Genomic DNA, 18,060 nt, shown 5'->3' on the forward strand with positions numbered 1-18,060 from the left:
GGAGCTGGGAATGGGGAATGGGAATGGGGAATGGAGCTGGGAATGGGGAATGGAGCTGGGAATGGGGAACGGGAATGGGGAATGGGAGCTGGGAATGGGGAATGGGAATGGGGAATGGGAACTGGGAATGGGGAATGGAGCTGGGAATGGGGGTGGAAACTGTGAATGAGGGTGGGAGCTGTGAATGGATGTGGGAACTGGGAATGGGGAATGGAGCTGGGAATGGGGAATGGGAATGGGGAATGGAGCTGGGAATGGGGAATGGGAGCTGGGAATGGGGAATGGAGCTGGGAATGAGGGTGGGAACTGTGAATGAGGGTGGAAACTGTGAATGGATGTGGGAACTGTGAATGGATGTGGGAACTGGGAATGAGGGTGGGAACTGGAAATGGGTGTGGGAGCTGGGAAGGAGAATGGGAACTGGAAATGGGTGTGGGAACTGGAAATGGGTGCGGGAACTGGGAAAGAACTGAGAATTGTGAGTGCAAAATGGAGATCAGGGATGGGAAGCGGGAATGGGTGATGGGAGCAGGGTGGGTGCTGGGAGGGGTGCCAGGAGCTGGGATGGATCCCTGGTGGGTGCTGGGAGGGATCCCTGGTGGGTGCCAGACGGGAGCTGAGCTGCGGCTGGGATTGTGCTGGATGCTGCTGGATCCCAGCAGGATCCCAGATGGATCCTGGGCTGATCCCGGTGGATCCCACGGGTGGATCCCGGGCTGATCCCGGTGGATCCCGCTGGGTCCCGGGCTGATCCCGGTGGGTCCCGGGTTGATCCCGGTGGATCCCGGCTGGATCCCGGGCTGATCCCGGGCTGATCCCGGTGTGTCCCACGCGTGCCCGCAGGCGCTGGTGCGAGCGGCCGGTGCAGGTGACAGAACAGGAGGAGGTGACACCACGGCGCGAGGCAGCGGTGCCGTGTCCCAGTTTGTACCAGTACAGCCTGGCCGGGTGGCGGCTGGACCGGGACCGCACCCGCCGGGAGCGCGAGAATTCCCCCGGTGACACCGGCACCGACCCCCCCCTCTGCTACATCTACCGGTGAGCCCGGGGGGTGGCGCTGGGGACACTGGGTGACACTGGCTGACAGAGGGTGACACCGGCGTGTCCCCGCAGCCCCCCGGAGATGCAGCCGGTGACCCGGAATCGCACGGAGCGCGGCTGCTGTCCCGGCTGGAGCGGCGCCCGCTGCACCGAGGGTGAGGGGGGACACGGGGGTGGCACCTGGGGGTGTCCCTGCTGTGCCACACCCACTGGGAGCTGGGATGGGTGCTGGGAGCTGGGATGGGTGCTGGGAGCTGGGATAGGTGCTGGGAGTAGGAATGGGATCAGGGATGGGATCAGGAATGGGATCAGGGATGGGATCAGGGATGGGATCAGTGATGGGAGCTGGGATGGGCTCATTCCCACCCACATTCCCATCAGGAGCTGGGATGGGTGCTGGGAGTAGGAATGGGATCAGGGATGGGATCAGGGATGGGATCAATGATGGGAGCTGGGTGCTGGCACTGGTGCTGGCCGCGTTCTGGGATGGGAACTGGGATCAGGGATGGCAGTTGGGATGAGGGACATTCCCACCACGTCACTCCTGGTGTGACACCCTCACCGTGCCAGTCCCACTGGGTGCCAGGATGGGCGCTGGGGTGCGTGCCATCCCCCGCGCCCCTTGGTGTCACCCACTGTCCCCACCCCTCAGGCCCCGGCTCCCTGGGCCGCTGTTTCAGCGCGTGGCAGTGCCAGGACAGCGCCGGGGGCCACAACGGCAGCGCCATGAGCCGCGCCGAGTGCTGCCAGCACCCCTGGGGACACAGCTGGCGCCGCGGGGACAGCGAGGGGCCCTGCCTGCCCTGCACCCGCCTGCCCCTGGGCGGGGACGGGGGGTCCCCGCGCCACCGCAGCCCCCCGGCCACGTGCCAGGCCTGGGCCGGGACGCGGTTCCGCACCTTCGACGGGCGGCACTTCGGCTTCGGGGGCACCTGCCGCTACAGCCTGGCCACCGCCACCGACGGCACCTGGGACGTCACCATCGGCCTCGGGCACCCCCGGGTACCAGCACGGGCAGGGGGGCACGGGGGGGTCACCCACTGTCACTGCCGGCACAAATGGGGTGGGATGGACATGGGAGTGGGGGGGACAGCAGCCTCTGGGGGACAGGATGGGTCACTGGGGTCACTGGGGGGGACAGGATGGGTCATTGGGGGACAGGATGGGTCACTGGGGTCACTGGCCCGGTTCCCAGAGGTGCAGTGGGGGCTGGGAGCGGGGATGGGTGCCAGGATGGGTTTTGGAGGCTGGGGGGGAGTTGGGGATCCAGGATGGGACCTGGGATGGCACAGCCATGGGTCCATCCCTGGTGACCGTGACACACCTGAGTGTCCCATCCCCCTGGCCACTGCCCCTGGCACACCTGAGTGTCCCATCCCCCTGGGCACTGTCCCTGGCACACCTGAGTGTCCCATCCCCCTGGGCACTGTCCCTGGCACACCTGAGTGTCCCACAGGTGCTGCACATGACCTTTGGCACAGACACGGTGGTGGCCCAGGGACGGAACGTGTCGGTGAACGGGGCAGCGGTGCCGGAGGGACGCCCCTACCTGCACAAAGGTGAGGTCCCCAAGGCCACCAGCTGGGGCAGGGGGAGGACGAGCCCCCAGTGACACCAGGAAGTGCCAGGACATGGTGATCAATCAGCTGGCACCGGAACCCCTGTCCCCATGCTGTCCCCATCCTGTCCCCATCCCCTGGCGCAGGGCTCGGTGTCACCTGGCCGGGTGACTGGGTGGCCGTGGCCAGCAGCCTGGGCGTGCGGGTGGCCTGGGACGGGCACCTGGCAGTGACAGTGACAGCGGAGCCTGAGCTGCGCGGGGGCACCTGGGGGCTCTGTGGCACCTACACCGACGACCCTGCGGGTGAGTTCCACCCCCCAGTGCCACCCCTCCCCACCTGGGGGGCCGGGGGACACCCCCATGTCCCCACCGCACCTGGGGGGTCGGGGGACACCCCACGCCCCCACCCTCGCTGTCCCCCCAGACGATTTCGTGCGCCCTGAAGGGGACATCGCTGCCTTCGCCGCCGCCTTTGGCAGCGCCTGGAAGGTGCCGGCGGCGGGCACAGAGGTACCTGAGGGGCCAGGGTGACCCCCCCCGTGCCCTCTGGGGGTCCCAGGGGGTCTCCCCTGAGCTGAGGGACCCCCGGCTCAGCCCCCATGCAGGGACGTGTCGGAGGGTGGCTCCAGGTGTGGCCCGGGTGAGGTGGCAGCGGCGGTGGCCACCTGCGGGCGGCTGCTGGCCCAGCCCTTCCGGCAGTGCCACGGCGAGGTCAGCGGCACCAGGGGGCCCGGGGGGCTTGGGGGGTCCCGGGGGGCTTGGGGGGTCCCGGGGGTCCTGGGATGTCCTGGGGGATCCATGTGGTCCCAGGAGAGTACTGTGAGGCTGCTGGGAGTTCTGGGGAATCCCAGAATTGCTCTGGGAGGGTTTGGGGGATCCCAGGGGCTTGGGGGGTTGGGAGGGTCCCAGGGGATTCCGGAGAGTCCTGGGGAGTCCTGGAACTTCCCATGGGGTTCTGGAAGATTCCAGGGGCCAAGGGGGTCAGGAGTCCTGGGGCGTCCTGAGGGTCCCAGGGGACACTGGGAGGTCCCGGAAGGTCTGGGAGATTCCAGGGAGTCTTGGGATTCTGGAGGGAGGTCCTGGGGGTCCCTCAGGGTCCCTGGGGGTCCTGGGGTGCTCTGGGGTGTCCTGGGGTGCTCTGGGGGCTCTTGGAGGATTCTCCCCCGTGCTCCCCCCAGGTGGACCCCAGCGGGTTTTACGCAGCGTGTGTGGTACTGCTGTGCGGGGACTTGGACCCCGTGTCCCCCTCCAGTCCCCTGTCACCCCCTGGTACCCCGCCACCCCCCGTGCCACCCCCCGGTCCCCCGCCCCCCGCCGCCTGCGACACCTTGGCCGCCTACGCCCGGGAGTGCTCCCGCCGCCAGCTCCACGTCCCCTGGCGCCATCCCGGCTTCTGCGGTAGGGACCGGGCTGTCCCCTCCCCTGCCCGCCGTGCCGCCGGTGCCACCGCCGTGTGTCCCCCCCGCAGAGCGCCGCTGCGGCGCGGGGCAGCGCTTCTCGGACTGCGTGTCGCTGTGCCCGGTCACCTGTGCCACCGCGGGCGGCGCCGAGCAGGGCCCGTGCCAGCGCCACTGCCACGGCGGCTGCGAGTGCGGCCCGGGGCTGGCCCGCGACGGCCCGAGATGTGTCCCCCCCGCCGCGTGTCCCTGCCACCACCGGCGACAGCGCTACGAGCCCGGCCAGAGCATCCGCCAGCGCTGCAACCGCTGGTGGGTGACACCGCGGCGACAACGGTGACACCGCGGCGACAGGGGGGCAGCCCGCTGATGGGCATTTGGGGTGTCCCCCCCGTCCTGGTGGTGTCCCCTCACCCCGGGGTCCTGTAGCGTGTCCCGCTTCATCCCGGGTTCCCTGTGACGTCCCCCATTATCCCAGTGTCCCCTGTGCCGTGTCCCCCATGCTGGCGGTGTCACCCCGGGGTCCCCTGCAGTGTCCCCCCCTCACCCCAGCGCGCCCCCCGTGACTGGTGTCCCCGGTGTCCCCAGCACGTGCGAGGCCGGGCGCTGGCGCTGTGACCAGCAGCGGTGTCCGGCCGAGTGCGCCGTGCTGGGGGGACGTCACTTTGTCACCTTCGACCGCCGCCGCTTCTCCCTGCCGGCCCCCTGCGCCCACACCCTGGTGGAGGTGAGGGGACACGGGGGACATCGCGGGGCGGCCGCAGCGGTGACGGGGGTGCTCTGGTGGTGGCCGTGGTGACAGGGCTCTGTGGGAGGTATCACCTGTCTCTGTCCCCAGGACTTCGTGGCGGGGCGGCTGCTGATCACAGCGGAGCACGAGCCCTGTGCCAGCCGCGGGTCCCCGGGCTGTCCCCGCACCCTCACTGTCACCACCGGCCGCACCACGGCCCGGCTGCACGGCACAGGTGACACACCCGGACAGGACTGGCACCGACACCGGGGCTGTGGCAGCTGTCCCAGTGCCTGTCCCCAGTGTCCCCACAGCGGTGACATCCCAGTGCCTGTCCCCGATGTTCCCACGGTGGGTCCGACTCCGGTGGCCACCCCATGGTGCCGCTGCTGTCGCCGCCAGGGGAGGTGACAGTGGCCGGGCGGGAGGTGACGCTGCCCTTCTCCGGTGCCGAGCTGAGCATCCGCCGCGCGTCCTCGGCCTTCCTGCACCTGCAGGCGCCCGACGCCCACCTGCTCTGGGGCCTGGGGACTCCCGACACCTTCATCACCCTGCAGCCCGCCATGGCCGGCACGGTGAGCGGGACCCCCGGACCCGCGGGGTGGGGATTCCGGCGGGGTGGGGTCCCGGCGGGATGGGGATCCCGGTGGGATCAGGGTGTGCCGGGCTCTGCCCTGGTAAGACCCCCGGGACCCGCGGGGTGTGCCGGTGGGGTGGGGGTGCCGGTGGGGTGGGGGTCCGGGCGAGTGGGGGTCCCGGCGGGGTGGGGGTCCCGGTGAGGTGGGGATTCCGGTAAGGTGGGGGTCCCGGTGGGATGGGTGTCCCGGTGAGGTGGGGATCCCGGCGGGGAGGGGGTCCCGGTGGGATGGGGGTCCCGGTGAGGTGGGGGTCCCGGCGGGGTGGGGGTCCCGGCGGGGTGGGGGTCCCGGTGAGATGGGGATTCCGGTAAGGTGGGGATCCCGGTGAGGTGGGGGTCCCGGTAAGATGGGGATTCCGGTAAGGTGGGGATCCCGGTGGGATGGGGGTCCCGGCGGGGTGGGGGTCCCGGTGAGATGGGGATTCCGGTAAGGTGGGGATCCCGGTGAGGTGGGGGTCCCGGTAAGATGGGGATTCCGGTAAGGTGGGGATCCCGGCGGGATGGGGGTCCCGGTGGGATCAGGGTATGCCGGGCTCTGCCCTGGTGAGACCCCCGGGATGTCTCAGCGGGGAGGGGGTCCCGGTGAGGTGGGGGTCCCAGCAGGGTGGGGTCCCGGTGGGATCAGGGTGTGCCGGGCTCTGCCCTGCTCCTGCCAGGTGCGGGGGCTCTGCGGGACTTTCAACGGGGACCAGCGCGACGAGTTCACGACTCCGGACGGGGACGTGGAGCCGGGAGTCGCCGCCTTCGCCAACGCGTTCCGGGCGGCCGGAGCCTGCCCGGCGCTGGGCCCCGCCGTTCCCGACCCCTGCGCCGCCTTCCCCGGGAGCCGGGAGCGCGCCGAGGCCGCCTGCGCCGTGCTCGTGGGGCCGGCGTTCCAGGTGAGCGCCCCGGCGGAGGGGCGGCGGGGACAGGGGACATCGCCGTGCCAATGTCCCCTCTCCGGCACAGCCGTGTCACCGCGTGGTGGATCCGGAGCCGTTCGTGGAGCTGTGCCGGTGGGACGTGTGCTCCTGCCGGGAGCCGGAGCGGGAGCGCTGCCTGTGCCCGGCGCTGGGCGCCTACGGCCGGGAGTGCGCCCGGGAGGGGACGGAGCTGAGCTGGAGGAACCGGAGCCTCTGCGGTGGGATAACGGGATAGCGGGATAACGGGATCACGGGATCACGGGATAGCGGGATAACGGGATAACGGGATAACGGATAACGGGATAACGGGATAACGGGAGGGGATAATGGGAGGGGATAACGGGATAGCGGGATAGCGGGATAACGGGATAACGGGATAGCGGGATAACGGGATAACGGGAGGGGATGGGATAACGGCAAGGGATAACGGGAGGGGATAACGGGATAACGGGATGGGATGGGATAACGGGAGGGGATAAGGGGATAAGGGGATAACGGGATAACGGGATAACGGGATAACGGGAGGGGATAACGGGAGAGGATAACGGGATAGCAGGAGGGGATAACGGGATAACGGGATAACGGGATAACGGGAGGGGATAACGGGAGAGGATAACGGGATAGCAGGATAACGGGATAACGGGATAACGGGATAACGGGATAACGGGATGGGATGGGATAACGGCAGGCGATAATGGGAGGGGATAACGGGATAACGGGAGGGGATAACGGGAAGGGATAATGGGATAACGGGATGGGATAACGGGATGGGATAATGGGAGGGGATAACGGGATGGGGTGGGGATGGGATGGGATGGGATGGGATGGCATGGGGATGGCATGGGGACGGGATGAGGTGATGTCTGCCCCCCAGTGACCCCCCCCATGTCCCCCCAGACGAGCCGTGTCCCGGGGGGCAGCAGTACCGGGACTGTGGGGGTCCGTGCGGCCGTTCCTGCTCAGAGCCCCACAACGCCAGTGACTGTCCCCCTCCGGACACCCTCTGTGTCCCCGGCTGTCGCTGCCCCGAGGGGCTGCTGCTGGCCCAGGGCGGGCAGTGTGTCCCCCCTGCCGCCTGCCCGTGTCCCCGCGGTGCCCGCCTGTACCCCCCCGGCGCCCGCATCCGCCGCGGCTGCCAGGCCTGGTGGGTCCCGGGGGGAATTTGGGGGTCGCGGGGAGGTTTGGGGGGCTGGAGGGTCACCCACAGGACGGGGGTCACCCGAGCAGAATGTGACGGTGATGGTGACACGTGATGAAAACCCCTCCAGCCCGGTGTGGCGCCCCGCGGGACGGGGGGGCTTTTGTCCCGTGTCCCACCGTGGGGACAGCGACGGGACCCCGGGGGACTGGGGGAGCCCCGGTTAGCGGGATGTGGTTCCTGGGGGATGGGGTGCAGGGGGGTCGCTGGGATTTGGGTGTGGGGAGGTGAGAATAGGGGTGCAGGGACTGCGCTGTGGGGGACTCAGCAAAATGTGGGGCTGGGGGTTGGGGGACCGCGATGGGGGGGGCTCGGAGGTGCTGGGGATGGGGGTTCGGTGCAATTTGGGTTTTGGAGATGGGGGAGGAGACAACCAGCCGAGGGGTTCTCAGCCGGACGGGGTCCCTCCCTCCCTCCCGCCCCCGCAGTGTGTGCACGGGGGGGTCGTGGCGCTGCGCCCCCGCCCCGTGTCCCCCCGCCCCGCGCTGTCCCCCGGGGCTGCTGCACGCTCCGGGCTCCTGCCTGCGCCGCTGCGACCCCGCCGAGCCCTCCGGCACCTGCGGCGGCCCCGCCGACGGCTGCGTGTGTCCCCCCGGGACCCTGTTCCTGGTGGGTGTCACCCCGGGGGGGTGGGCCCCCCCCCCCCGAGCCCCCCTCACCGCGGTCTGCTCGCAGGACGGGCGCTGCGTGTCGCCGGACGAGTGTCCCTGTCACCACGGCGGGCAGCTGTACCCGCCCAACGCCACCATCGCCCGCGACTGCAACACCTGGTGGGACCCCCGGACACCCCCCGACCCCCCCGGGACCCCCTGACACCCCCAGCCCCTTGCCAGACCCTCGGAGACCCCCTGTGGCACCGAGCCTGTCCCCGCAGCGTGTGCCGGGGACAGCGGTGGCACTGCGGGCGCGAGGAGTGCGCGGGGACCTGCGTGGCCACGGGGGACCCCCACTATGTCACCTTCGATGGCCGCGCCTTCACCTTCGCGGGGGACTGCGAGTACCTGCTGGCGCGCGAGGCCACCGGGCTCTTCGCTGTCACCGCCGAGAATGTCCCCTGCGGTGCCACCGGCGTCACCTGCACCAAGTCCGTGGTGGTGGCCATGGGCAACACGGTGGTGCACATGCTGCGGGGTGAGGGGGACATGGGGGACATTGGGGACATGGGGGACACCGTGGTGCACATGCTGCGGGGTGAGGGGGACATGGGGGACATTGGGGACATGGGGGACATTGGGGACATGGGGGACACCGTGGTGCACATGCTGCGGGGTGAGGGGGACATGGGGGACATTTGGGACATTGGGGACATGGGGGACACCGTGGTGCACGTGCTGCGGGGTGAGTGGGACATGGAGAGCACGCGGGGACACGTGGGTGTCACCCGCGGTGACATCCCGGCTCGGCCGCAGGGGGTGGGACCCGAGGGGACACGGGGGGTACACGGGAGGTCACGGGGGGCTATAGGGGGACACGGAGGGTGGCAGGGAAGTGGCGGGGTGACCCACAGTGACACCCCAACCGCGGCGGGGTGGGGTAGGGGGGAGCATCAGGGGACACGGGCGGATGTGGCGGTGACTCTCGGTGTCGCACCGGCAGGGCGGGAGGTGACAGTGAACGGGGTGGCCGTGCGACCCCCCAAGGTGTTCGGGGGGTCGGGGCTGGCGCTGCAGCGCGCGGGGCTCTTCCTGCTGCTCCTCACCCGCCTGGGGGTGGCCGTGCTGTGGGACGGAGGTGAGACCTGGGGACACGGGGGGACACGGGGGGGACACGGGGGGACACGGGGGTGGCCGTGCTGTGGGACGGAGGTGAGACCCGGGGGGAGGTCCGGGTGGGGTCCCCAGTACCGGGGGGCTATGGGGGGGTCCCTGGAGGTGGTGGCGCCGTGGCCATGTCCCCATAGCCGTGTCACCATGCGGGGTCCCTGGTGCCACACGGGGCCCGCAGTGCTGGTGGCACCCCGGGAGGGTGGCCGTGGGGTTGCCATCGGTGCCGTGGGGGGTCCCGGGTGCCGTGGGTGGCACCGCCGCCATCCCCGGTGCCCGCAGGGACCCGCGTGTACGTGCGCGTGTCCCCGCGGCTGCGCGGGCGCCTGGCCGGGCTCTGCGGCAACTTCGACGGCGACGCCGAGAACGATTTCGGGAGCCGGGACGGGGCCCTCGAGGCGATCCCCGAGGTCTTCGGGGACTCCTGGCGCCTCAGCCCGCTCTGCCCCGAGGCCGACGGGCACCGCCCGCACCCCTGCGAGGTACGGGGACATGGGGACACGGGGGACGCGGAGGGCTGGCAGGGGGACACGGGGGTGGCGGCAGGGGCGGTGGGGGTCTCGCGTGGGGCACACGGGGGGTCTGACGGGCTGTCCCCCCCCAGGAGAGCCCCCAGCGCTCGGCCTGGGCGCGGGGGCGCTGCGGGGTCCTGCAGCACCAGCTCTTCGCCCCCTGCCACGAGCTGGTGCCCCCCCAGCGCTTCTACGAGTGGTGCCTGTTCGACGCCTGTGGGTGAGTTTGGGGGGCTCGGGGGGGGTCCCCAAGCCCCGGGGCGAGTGGCGGGCCCTGTCCCACGGCGCGTGCCGCAGGTGTGACAGCGGCGGGGACTGCGAGTGCCTGTGCACGGCCCTGGCCGCCTACGCCGAGGAGTGCGGCCGGCGGGGGAGAGCCCTGCGCTGGCGGAGCCAGGGGCTGTGCCGTGAGTCTGGGGGCTCGGGGGGCCGGGGGTCTCATCCCACCAGGGGCTGTGCCGTGAGTCTGGGGGCTCGGGGGGCCGGGGGGACAGGGGGTCTCATCCCACCAGGGGCTGTGCCGTGAGTCTGGGGGCTCGGGGGGATCGGGGTATCGGGGGTCTCATCCCACCAAGGGCTGTGCCGTGAGTCTGGGGGCTCGGGGGGCCGGGGGGACCGGGGGTCTCATCCCATCAGGGGCTGTGCCGTGAGCCTGAGGGGCTCGGGGGGGACCGGGGTATCGGGGGGCACAGGGGGCTGTGGGGCACGTGGGGGTCCCGGGGGTACGGGGGGCACAGGGGGCTGTGGGGCACGGGGGGGTTCCCATCTTGTGCCGTGAGTCTGGGGGCGCTCAGGAGAGCACAGGAGGCGCGAGGGGAGCCCGGGGAGCCAGGGAGGTTCGGGCTGAGCCGGTAGTGGGATGTGCTGGGGTTGGGGACCCGGCAATGGGTCTGGGGGTGCAGGAGCCCCCCAAGGGGCTGTGGGGCGGGGGGGGGCCCAGGCTGTGGGGTGAGGGGGGTGCAGGAGCCCCCCCATGGGGTTATGGACCGGGAGGAAGGGTCCGGGCTGTGTGGGACTGAGGGGGGGCCGAGACTCCCGCGCGGTGTTTGGGGGGTGCCAGGCTGTGGAGTGGGGGGATCCAGCCCCCCCAACCCCCCTGTCTCTGCAGCGCTGCAGTGCGAGGGGGGGCAGGAGTACAACCCCTGCGGCCCCCCCTGCCCCCCCACCTGCCGCGACCTCGGCCGGGACCCCCCCGAGCTGTGCGGGGCCCTGGGCTGCCTCGAGGGCTGCTTCTGCCCCCCCGGGCGGGTCCTGCACGGTGAGGGGGCGCAGCCTGGGGCTGGGAGGGGGCGCTGGGGACAGGAGGGGGCTGGGGGGGGCTGGGGGGGGACTGGGGGCGCACGGTGCCACCCCTGTGCCCCCCGCAGACGGGCTGTGCGTGGAGCCCCCCGCCTGTCCCTGCTTTTGGGACGGCTTCGCTTTCCCGGCCGGGGCCACCGTGACCCAGGGCTGCAGCAACTGGTGAGGCGCTGGTGGATACTGGTGGATACTGGTGGATACTGGTGGATACTGGGATCCCGGCATGCGGCGTGCTGGGGTCCTGGGACAGCAGGGTGTGGGGACACTGGGACACGGGGACACTGGGAACACTGGGAACACTGGGACATTGGGACACTGGGACACTGGGACACTGGGACATGGGGACACTGGGACACGGGGACACTGGGAACACTGGGACATGGGGACACTGGGAACACTGGGACACTGGGACACGGGGACACTGGGAACACTGGGACACTGGCTCACCGGGATGTGGGGTCAATGGTGTTCTGGGACACTGGGACACTGGGACACCGGGACATGGGGACACGAGGACATGGGGACAGTGGGACAGTGGTGTTCTGGGACACTGGGACGCCAGGACATGGGGACACGGAGACACCGGGTAAGTGGGGAATTGGGGTGCTGTGACAATGGGATCCCCGGACACCAGGACGGGGAGGCGCTGGGGAAATGGGATATTGGGGTACCGGGATCCCAGTAGGACATTGGGACATCAGAACACGGAGACACTGGGATTTGGAATGCTGGGAGACTGGACCCCGGGACATTGGGACACCAGGACCGCAGGACACTGGGATACCGGACAATGACACTGGGATACCGGACACGGATACTGGGACAGCGGGACACTGATACTGGGATAGTGGGACACTGATACTGGGACAGCGGGATGCTGATACTGGCATAGTGGGACACCAGACCGCCGGGCCGTGGGGACCCTGGGGTCCAGGTCCCCCCCGCCCCCCGCGAATCCCCTCCGTGTCCCCCCTTCAGCACGTGCCTGGAGGGGCGCTGGCAGTGCCCCCCGAGCCCGGCCCCGTGTCCCGCCGCCGCCGGCTGCGCCCCGTGGGAGTTCCGGTGCCGGGGCGGGGGTCTCTGCGTGCCGGGGGCCTGGCTCTGCGACAACGAGGACGACTGCGGGGACGGCTCGGACGAGCTGTGCGACCCCCCCTGCGCCCCCCAGCAGCCCCGCTGCCCCGGCGGGCGCTGCCTGCCCTGGGGGGCTCGGTGTGACGGTGTCACCCACTGCCCCGACGGCTGGGACGAGGCGGGGTGTCCGGGCCGGCCCTGCGCCCCCCCCGAGTTCGCCTGTGCCGGGGGGCGCTGCCTCCCCCCCGCCCGGGTCTGCGACGGGCGGCTCGATTGTCCCCCCGGGGACGACTCGGACGAGGCGGGTGAGTGAGCACGGGGGGCTCGGGGGGTCCTGGGAATGGGGGGAGGTGAGTTTTGGGGTCCTGGGGAAATAGAGAGCCCCACAGCGGGGTCTCCAAGCCCCCCAACCCCGGGGGTCTGTGCCCCACAGCGGCACCGCAGATCCCGGGAGTGGGCGCAGCTCGGGAGTCCCCGAGGAGCAGAGAACGGTCTGTGCCCCACATCGGGGTGCCCGTGCCCACCCGGGGGTCCGGTCCCCGCAGGCTGCGCCCCCCGGTGCGGGCCGGGGCAGTTCCGCTGCGGGAGCGGCCGGTGTGTCCCGTACCCGCACCGCTGCGACGGCCGCGACGACTGCGGGGACGGCAGCGACGAGAGCGGCTGCGCCTGCCCCGAGGGGCACCTGCCGTGTCCCGGGGGGGGCTGCCAGCCCCCCGCCGCCCTCTGCGACGGCCACCGCCACTGCCCCGACGGCGCCGACGAGGCCGACTGCCCCGGTGAGGGGTGCGGGGGGGGAACCGCTCTGGGAACCTGGGACCGACCCCTCTGCCCCGGGACCCCCAACCTGGGACCGACCCCTCTGCCCCGGGAACCGCACCCGGGACCACCCCCATCCCCCCCAGACCCTCCCGATCCAGCGCTCCCCCACCGGGGACCCCCTACCCGGCATCGCCCCCTCCCCGTGACCTCACCCAGGGACCACCCCCCACCCTGGGACCCTCCTTTGGACACCCCCGGCGGCGGTGTCACCGCTGTCCCCGTGTCCCCAGCGCGGGCCACCTGCGCCCCCGGGACCGTGCCCTGCCCCGACGGCTCCTGCGTGCCGGAGGTCGCGGTTTGCGACGGCGCTCGCGACTGTCGCGACGGCTGGGACGAGAGCCCGGCGGGGTGCGCGGTGGCGCTGCCCCCCGCGCCGCTGTCACCTGTCACCGCTGTCACCGCTGTCACCGCTGTCACCGGCACTGTCACCGCTGTCACCGCCGGCACTGCCACCGCGGTCACCAGCGCCATCGGCACTGTCGCCAGCACTGTCGCTGTCAGTGACGCTGACACTATCGCCGACACCGTCCCCGACACCGCTACTGCCACCGCCGCTGTCGCCGACACTGCGATTGTCGCCGACACTGTCACTATCGGTGACACTGTGATTGTCGCCGACACTGTCACTATCAGTGACACTGTGATTGTCGCCGACACTGTCACCGTCCCCCACGCTGTCCCCGGCCCTGCCAACGCCTCGGCGGCGCCGTGTCCGCCCCGGTCCCTGCGCTGCGACAGCGGCGGCTGCGTCCCGCGGGGGTGGCGCTGCGATGGCGACAGCGACTGTCCCGATGGCAGCGACGAGGGGGGCTGCGAGTCCCCGTGCGCCCCCGGCCACCTGCCCTGCGCCCCCCCCTGCGGGCCCGGACGCGCCCCCTGCGCCCCCATCTGCGTCCCCCCGAGCCGCCTCTGCGACGGCGTCCCGCAGTGTCGCGACAGCGCCGATGAGAGCCCCGAGCTCTGTGGTGAGACCCCCGGGATCGTCTCTGGGGACATCTGGAGGGGGGGAGGTCTGGGGGTCCCCTCCGTGTCCCCTCCTGGGGATCCGAGTGTTGGGGGAGGAGGGATTGAGGGGTCCCTTGGGGAGGGAACGGGAAACTCAGCAGGGAGGGAGGGAGGTGCCCCCCAAGCCCCTCAGAGACCCCCCCGGGACCCCTCAGAGACCCCCCCGGGACCCCTCAGACCCCTCCTGTCCCCGCAGAGCCCCCCGGCCCCGGGAGCAGCCCCGGGGGTCCCTGCGCAGAGTTCGACTGCGGGGACGAGGGATGTGTCACCTTCCACCAGGTACCGGGGCCAGGGGGGACCCCTGCCCGCCCGGGTCACCGCGGGGTTCCCGGCCCCTCCTGCTGTCACCCCGTGTCCCCGCAGTGTCCCCGGTCCCTCCTGCTGTCACCCCGTGTCCCCTCAGTGTCCCCGGTCCCTCCTGCTGTCACCCCGTGTCCCCGCAGTGTCCCCGGTCCCTCCTGCTGTCACCCCGTGTCCCCTCAGTGTCCCCGGCCCCTCCTGCTGTCACCCCGTGTCCCCACAGTGTCCCCGACCCCTTTCCAGCGACACCCAGCTGTCCCCTGTCCCCTCCCGGTGTCACCGCGATGTTCCCTCGATCATTCCCGCGGTGTCCCCGACTCCCCCCCAGTGCCACTTTAGTGTCCCCTGGCTCCTCCCGGTGTCCCTGACTCCCCTAACCCCCCCACAGCATCACCCCAGTGTCCCACGACCCCCTTCCAGTGCCACTTTAGTGTCCCCCAGCTCCCTCCCGGTGTGTCCCCGATGTCCCCGCCATGTCCCCACTACCCCTGCCCGCTGTCCCCGCGCTGTCCCCGCAGGTGTGTGACGGGCTGCGGGACTGCGGCTCGGCTGGGGACGAGCGGGGCTGCGGCCTCTGGGGTCCCTGGGGGCCCTGGGGGTCCTGCAGCCGCCCCTGCGGGCCCGGGGGACAGCGCCGTGCGCGGGGGTGTCACCAGAGCCACCCCGGGCTGCTCCGGGCGTGCCGCGGGCCCCGCGAGCAGGAGAGACCCTGCTTCCACCGGGCCTGCCCGGGTGAGCGCGGGGGGTTTGGGGGGGGTCTGGGGGGGCTCTGGGGGGGTCGGGGGATCTGGGGGGGTCTGGGGGTCTGGGGGGACCGGGGGGGTTGGGGTCCCGAGGGCAGCTCGGGCAGGAGAGACCCTGCTTCCACCGGGCCTGCCCGGGTGAGCACGGGGGGTTTGGGGGGGTCTGGGGGGGTCTGGGGGTCTGGGGGTGTCTGGGGGGGTCAGGGGGGGTCTGGGGGTCTGGGGGGGACAGGGGGGGGTTGGGGTCCCGGGGGCAGCGCGGGCAGGAGCTGATACTGCCCCGTGTGGGGAGGGCGGGGGAGTTGGGGGTCTCTGAGGGATTTGGGGGTCCCCCATGGCTCAGGCTGCCCGGGGGGTTCAGGGACCCCACAGTCCGAGGGGTTTGGGGGTTCTGACGCCCCCCGTTAACTCAGCCCCCCCCTCCGCAGTGGACGGCGCGTGGGGGCCGTGGGGAGCCTGGTCCGAGTGCCCGGGGGGCTGCGGGGGGGTCCGGCTGCGCAGGAGGGGCTGCCAGCCCCCCCAGAACGGCGGCCGCGCCTGCGAGGAGCTGCCCGGGGGGAGCCCCGGGGCCCTGGAGATGGGTGGGTGCGGGGGGTCGGAAAGGGGCTCTGGGGGTGGGGGGTCCCATGGGGTGAGGGAAACCCTTGGGGCTCGGGGCTCGGAGTGAGACTCGGGGGGATACAGGGGGTGGGGGGTCCCGGTGGGCTCCGTGGGACAGATGAGCTCCAAAATGGGGTGGGGGGCGCTCGGTGGGTGCGGGGGGCTCCTGGTGGGACAGGGGCTGTCACGGCCGGGCCCCGGTGGGATGGGGGTCTCCCCAGAGCGGGGGGGGGTTCAGGGGGGCTGGGGGCAGGTGCTGTCCGTGTGTGACCCCTGCCCCCAGCCCCCTGTGCCCCGGGGGGGTGCCCCAACGCCTCGCAGTGCCCCGAGGGGCTGCGCCCCCTCCCCTGCGCCCCCTGCCCCGCCTCCTGCGCCGACCTCGCTGCCGCCGTCACCTGCCCGCGCCCCCCGCCCTGCCGCCCAGGTGAGGGGGACACCGGGGGGGCTGTGGGGGGCTCCCCAGAGTGAGGGGCACCCCCTGACCCCCCTCCCCGCCCCCAGGGTGCTGGTGCCCGGCGGGGCAGGTGCTGGACGCCCCCGAGCCCGGCGCGGGGCCCGGGGGGTGCGTGCGGCCTCGGGAGTGCCCGTGCCGGGCCGGGGGGCGCAGGTACCCCCCGGGAGCCCCGGTGCCACTCGGGTGTCGCCTCTGCACCTGCCTCGAGGGACACCTGCGGCACTGCCGCCCCCACCCCGGCTGCTCAGGTGGGTCCGGGGGCACCCGGGGGTCTCTGCGCGTCCCCGCGGGGGTGCCCGGGGGTCTCCCGGTGTCCCGGTGTCCCGGTGACCCGGTGTCGCCCACAGTGGACTGCGGGTGGTCCTCGTGGTCGCCGTGGGGGCCGTGCGCGGGTTCCTGCGGGACCCCCGGCGTGCAGTGGTCGTTCCGCAGCCCCTCGAACCCGGCGCGGCGCGGGGGGGGCCGGCACTGCCGCGGCATTTACCGCAAGGCGAGACGGTCAGCGGGGCCGGGGGGGTGGCGGGGGGGCCGGGGGTCCGCCAGGAGTGTGACAGTGCCACCCGCAGGTGCCACACGGCGCCGTGCCGGCGGTGCCACGAGCGGGGCCGGTGGCGCGTCCCCGGGGAGCGCTGGCGCGGGGGTCCCTGCCGGGTGTGCCAGTGCCTGCCGGGGGGGGCCGTCCGCTGTGTCCCCTACTGTCCCCTGCGCCACTCCGGCTGTCCCCAGGTGAGCGGGGGCGGGGGCACGGGGCGAGCCGCGGGTGACAGTGCGGGTGACGCTGCCGGTGTCCCCAGGGCCAGGTGCTGCGCGAAGGTGACCCCGGCTCCTGCTGCTCCTGCGGCCCCGCGGGTGAGTGGGGGGTCCCGAGGGGTCCCGAGGGGTCCCGGGGGAGGTGGGGGTGACCCCCGCCCTCTCGTGCCTGTCACCGCCGTGTCTGTCCGTGCAGGTGACAACGCCACGGCCACCCCGCCCGCGATGGTGACAGCGCTGTCCCCCCCCGCGCCGGCCGAGACCCCCGGCAGCGCCGGGTACGAGAGGGGCGAGGGGGAGCACGGGGCTCTGGGGGTCCCCAAAGCCGGGGGACACTGGGGGTGCTCCCCGCTGACCCCTGTCCCCCCCTGTCCCCCCCTGTGTCCCCTCCAGCCCCACGGCCGGGCCGCCCCTCCCCTCCACGTCAGAGTGGCCCGGAAGCGCCGAGACCCCCCCGGAGCCCCCCAGAACCGGGACCCCCCCCGAGGACACCCCGAGACCCCCCGGAGGCTCCGCGACCCCCCAGGAGCCCCCCCAGCTCCCTGCGCGGCCCTCGCTGGCTCCCACGGGGGTCCCCGCCGCGACCCCCCCAGGTGAGGGGACCCCGGGGGGGGGGGGAAGGAAAAAGCCCCCCCAGAACGGCCCCCGGGATTGGGGAGTCCCGGTGGGAGGGGGGACGGACCCCTAAAGCAGCCCCCCAGGGCCGGGGCACTGCTGGGGGGGCTGCGGGGCTCCAAAATTGAGGCTGGGGGCCCCAAAACACGGGGGTCACCCTGTCCCCCCCCCCCGTGTCCCCCAGGCTGCGCCCCCCCGCCCTGGGGGGGGTGGGGGTCCTGCAGCCGCTCCTGCGGGGTGGGGGTCGCTCTGCGGCGCCGGAGGGAGACCCCGCCCGAGGGGGGCTGCGCCCACCCCCCCAACATCGACAGCCGCGTCTGCTTCCTGCGGGCCTGCCCAGGTACCCCCAAACCTGCCCGGGGACCCCCAAACCTGCCCGGGGACCCCCAAAACGGGGACCCCCAACCTGCCCGGGTACCCCAAACCTGCCCAGGTACCCCAAACCCGCCCAGGTACCCCCAAACCTGCCCGGGGACCCCAAACCTGCCCAGGTACCCCAAACCCGCCCGGGTACCCCAAACCCACCCGGGTACCCCAAACCTGCCCAGGTACCCCCAAACCTGCCCGGGGACCCCCAAAACGGGACCCCCAGAGCCTGGGGGGTCCTCAGCGGGTCTGGGGGTTTGGGGGTGGGGGTCCCGGGTTTGGGGGTGGGGGTCC

The 18,060-nt window shown here is 72.3% G+C and overlaps 1 protein-coding gene across 1 annotated transcript in view; it reads left to right on the top strand.

Moving 5' to 3' along the window:
* The window catches only part of LOC117000410 (SCO-spondin-like), a 30,497-nt gene that overhangs the window by 903 nt on the left and 11,534 nt on the right, over window positions 1–18,060 (top strand). The window contains 38 exon segments of the mRNA XM_033068016.1: window positions 844–1,038; window positions 1,114–1,196; window positions 1,694–2,043; window positions 2,498–2,600; window positions 2,747–2,905; window positions 3,027–3,112; window positions 3,197–3,313; window positions 3,781–4,000; window positions 4,071–4,311; window positions 4,588–4,726; window positions 4,838–4,964; window positions 5,132–5,304; window positions 6,023–6,244; window positions 6,315–6,486; window positions 7,166–7,412; window positions 7,895–8,075; window positions 8,142–8,236; window positions 8,341–8,597; window positions 9,063–9,197; window positions 9,512–9,711; window positions 9,834–9,961; window positions 10,039–10,148; window positions 10,850–10,999; window positions 11,109–11,202; window positions 12,019–12,419; window positions 12,660–12,890; window positions 13,164–13,898; window positions 14,135–14,217; window positions 14,757–14,970; window positions 15,410–15,562; window positions 15,865–16,005; window positions 16,083–16,283; window positions 16,383–16,533; window positions 16,602–16,761; window positions 16,830–16,884; window positions 16,982–17,063; window positions 17,179–17,378; window positions 17,585–17,740. Coding sequence (XP_032923907.1) covers window positions 844–1,038; window positions 1,114–1,196; window positions 1,694–2,043; window positions 2,498–2,600; window positions 2,747–2,905; window positions 3,027–3,112; window positions 3,197–3,313; window positions 3,781–4,000; window positions 4,071–4,311; window positions 4,588–4,726; window positions 4,838–4,964; window positions 5,132–5,304; window positions 6,023–6,244; window positions 6,315–6,486; window positions 7,166–7,412; window positions 7,895–8,075; window positions 8,142–8,236; window positions 8,341–8,597; window positions 9,063–9,197; window positions 9,512–9,711; window positions 9,834–9,961; window positions 10,039–10,148; window positions 10,850–10,999; window positions 11,109–11,202; window positions 12,019–12,419; window positions 12,660–12,890; window positions 13,164–13,898; window positions 14,135–14,217; window positions 14,757–14,970; window positions 15,410–15,562; window positions 15,865–16,005; window positions 16,083–16,283; window positions 16,383–16,533; window positions 16,602–16,761; window positions 16,830–16,884; window positions 16,982–17,063; window positions 17,179–17,378; window positions 17,585–17,740 — 6,947 coding nt within the window.

The sequence above is a fragment of the Catharus ustulatus genome, chromosome 1 (genome assembly GCF_009819885.2).
Source record: "Catharus ustulatus isolate bCatUst1 chromosome 1, bCatUst1.pri.v2, whole genome shotgun sequence".
Classification (NCBI taxonomy): domain Eukaryota; kingdom Metazoa; phylum Chordata; class Aves; order Passeriformes; family Turdidae; genus Catharus; species Catharus ustulatus.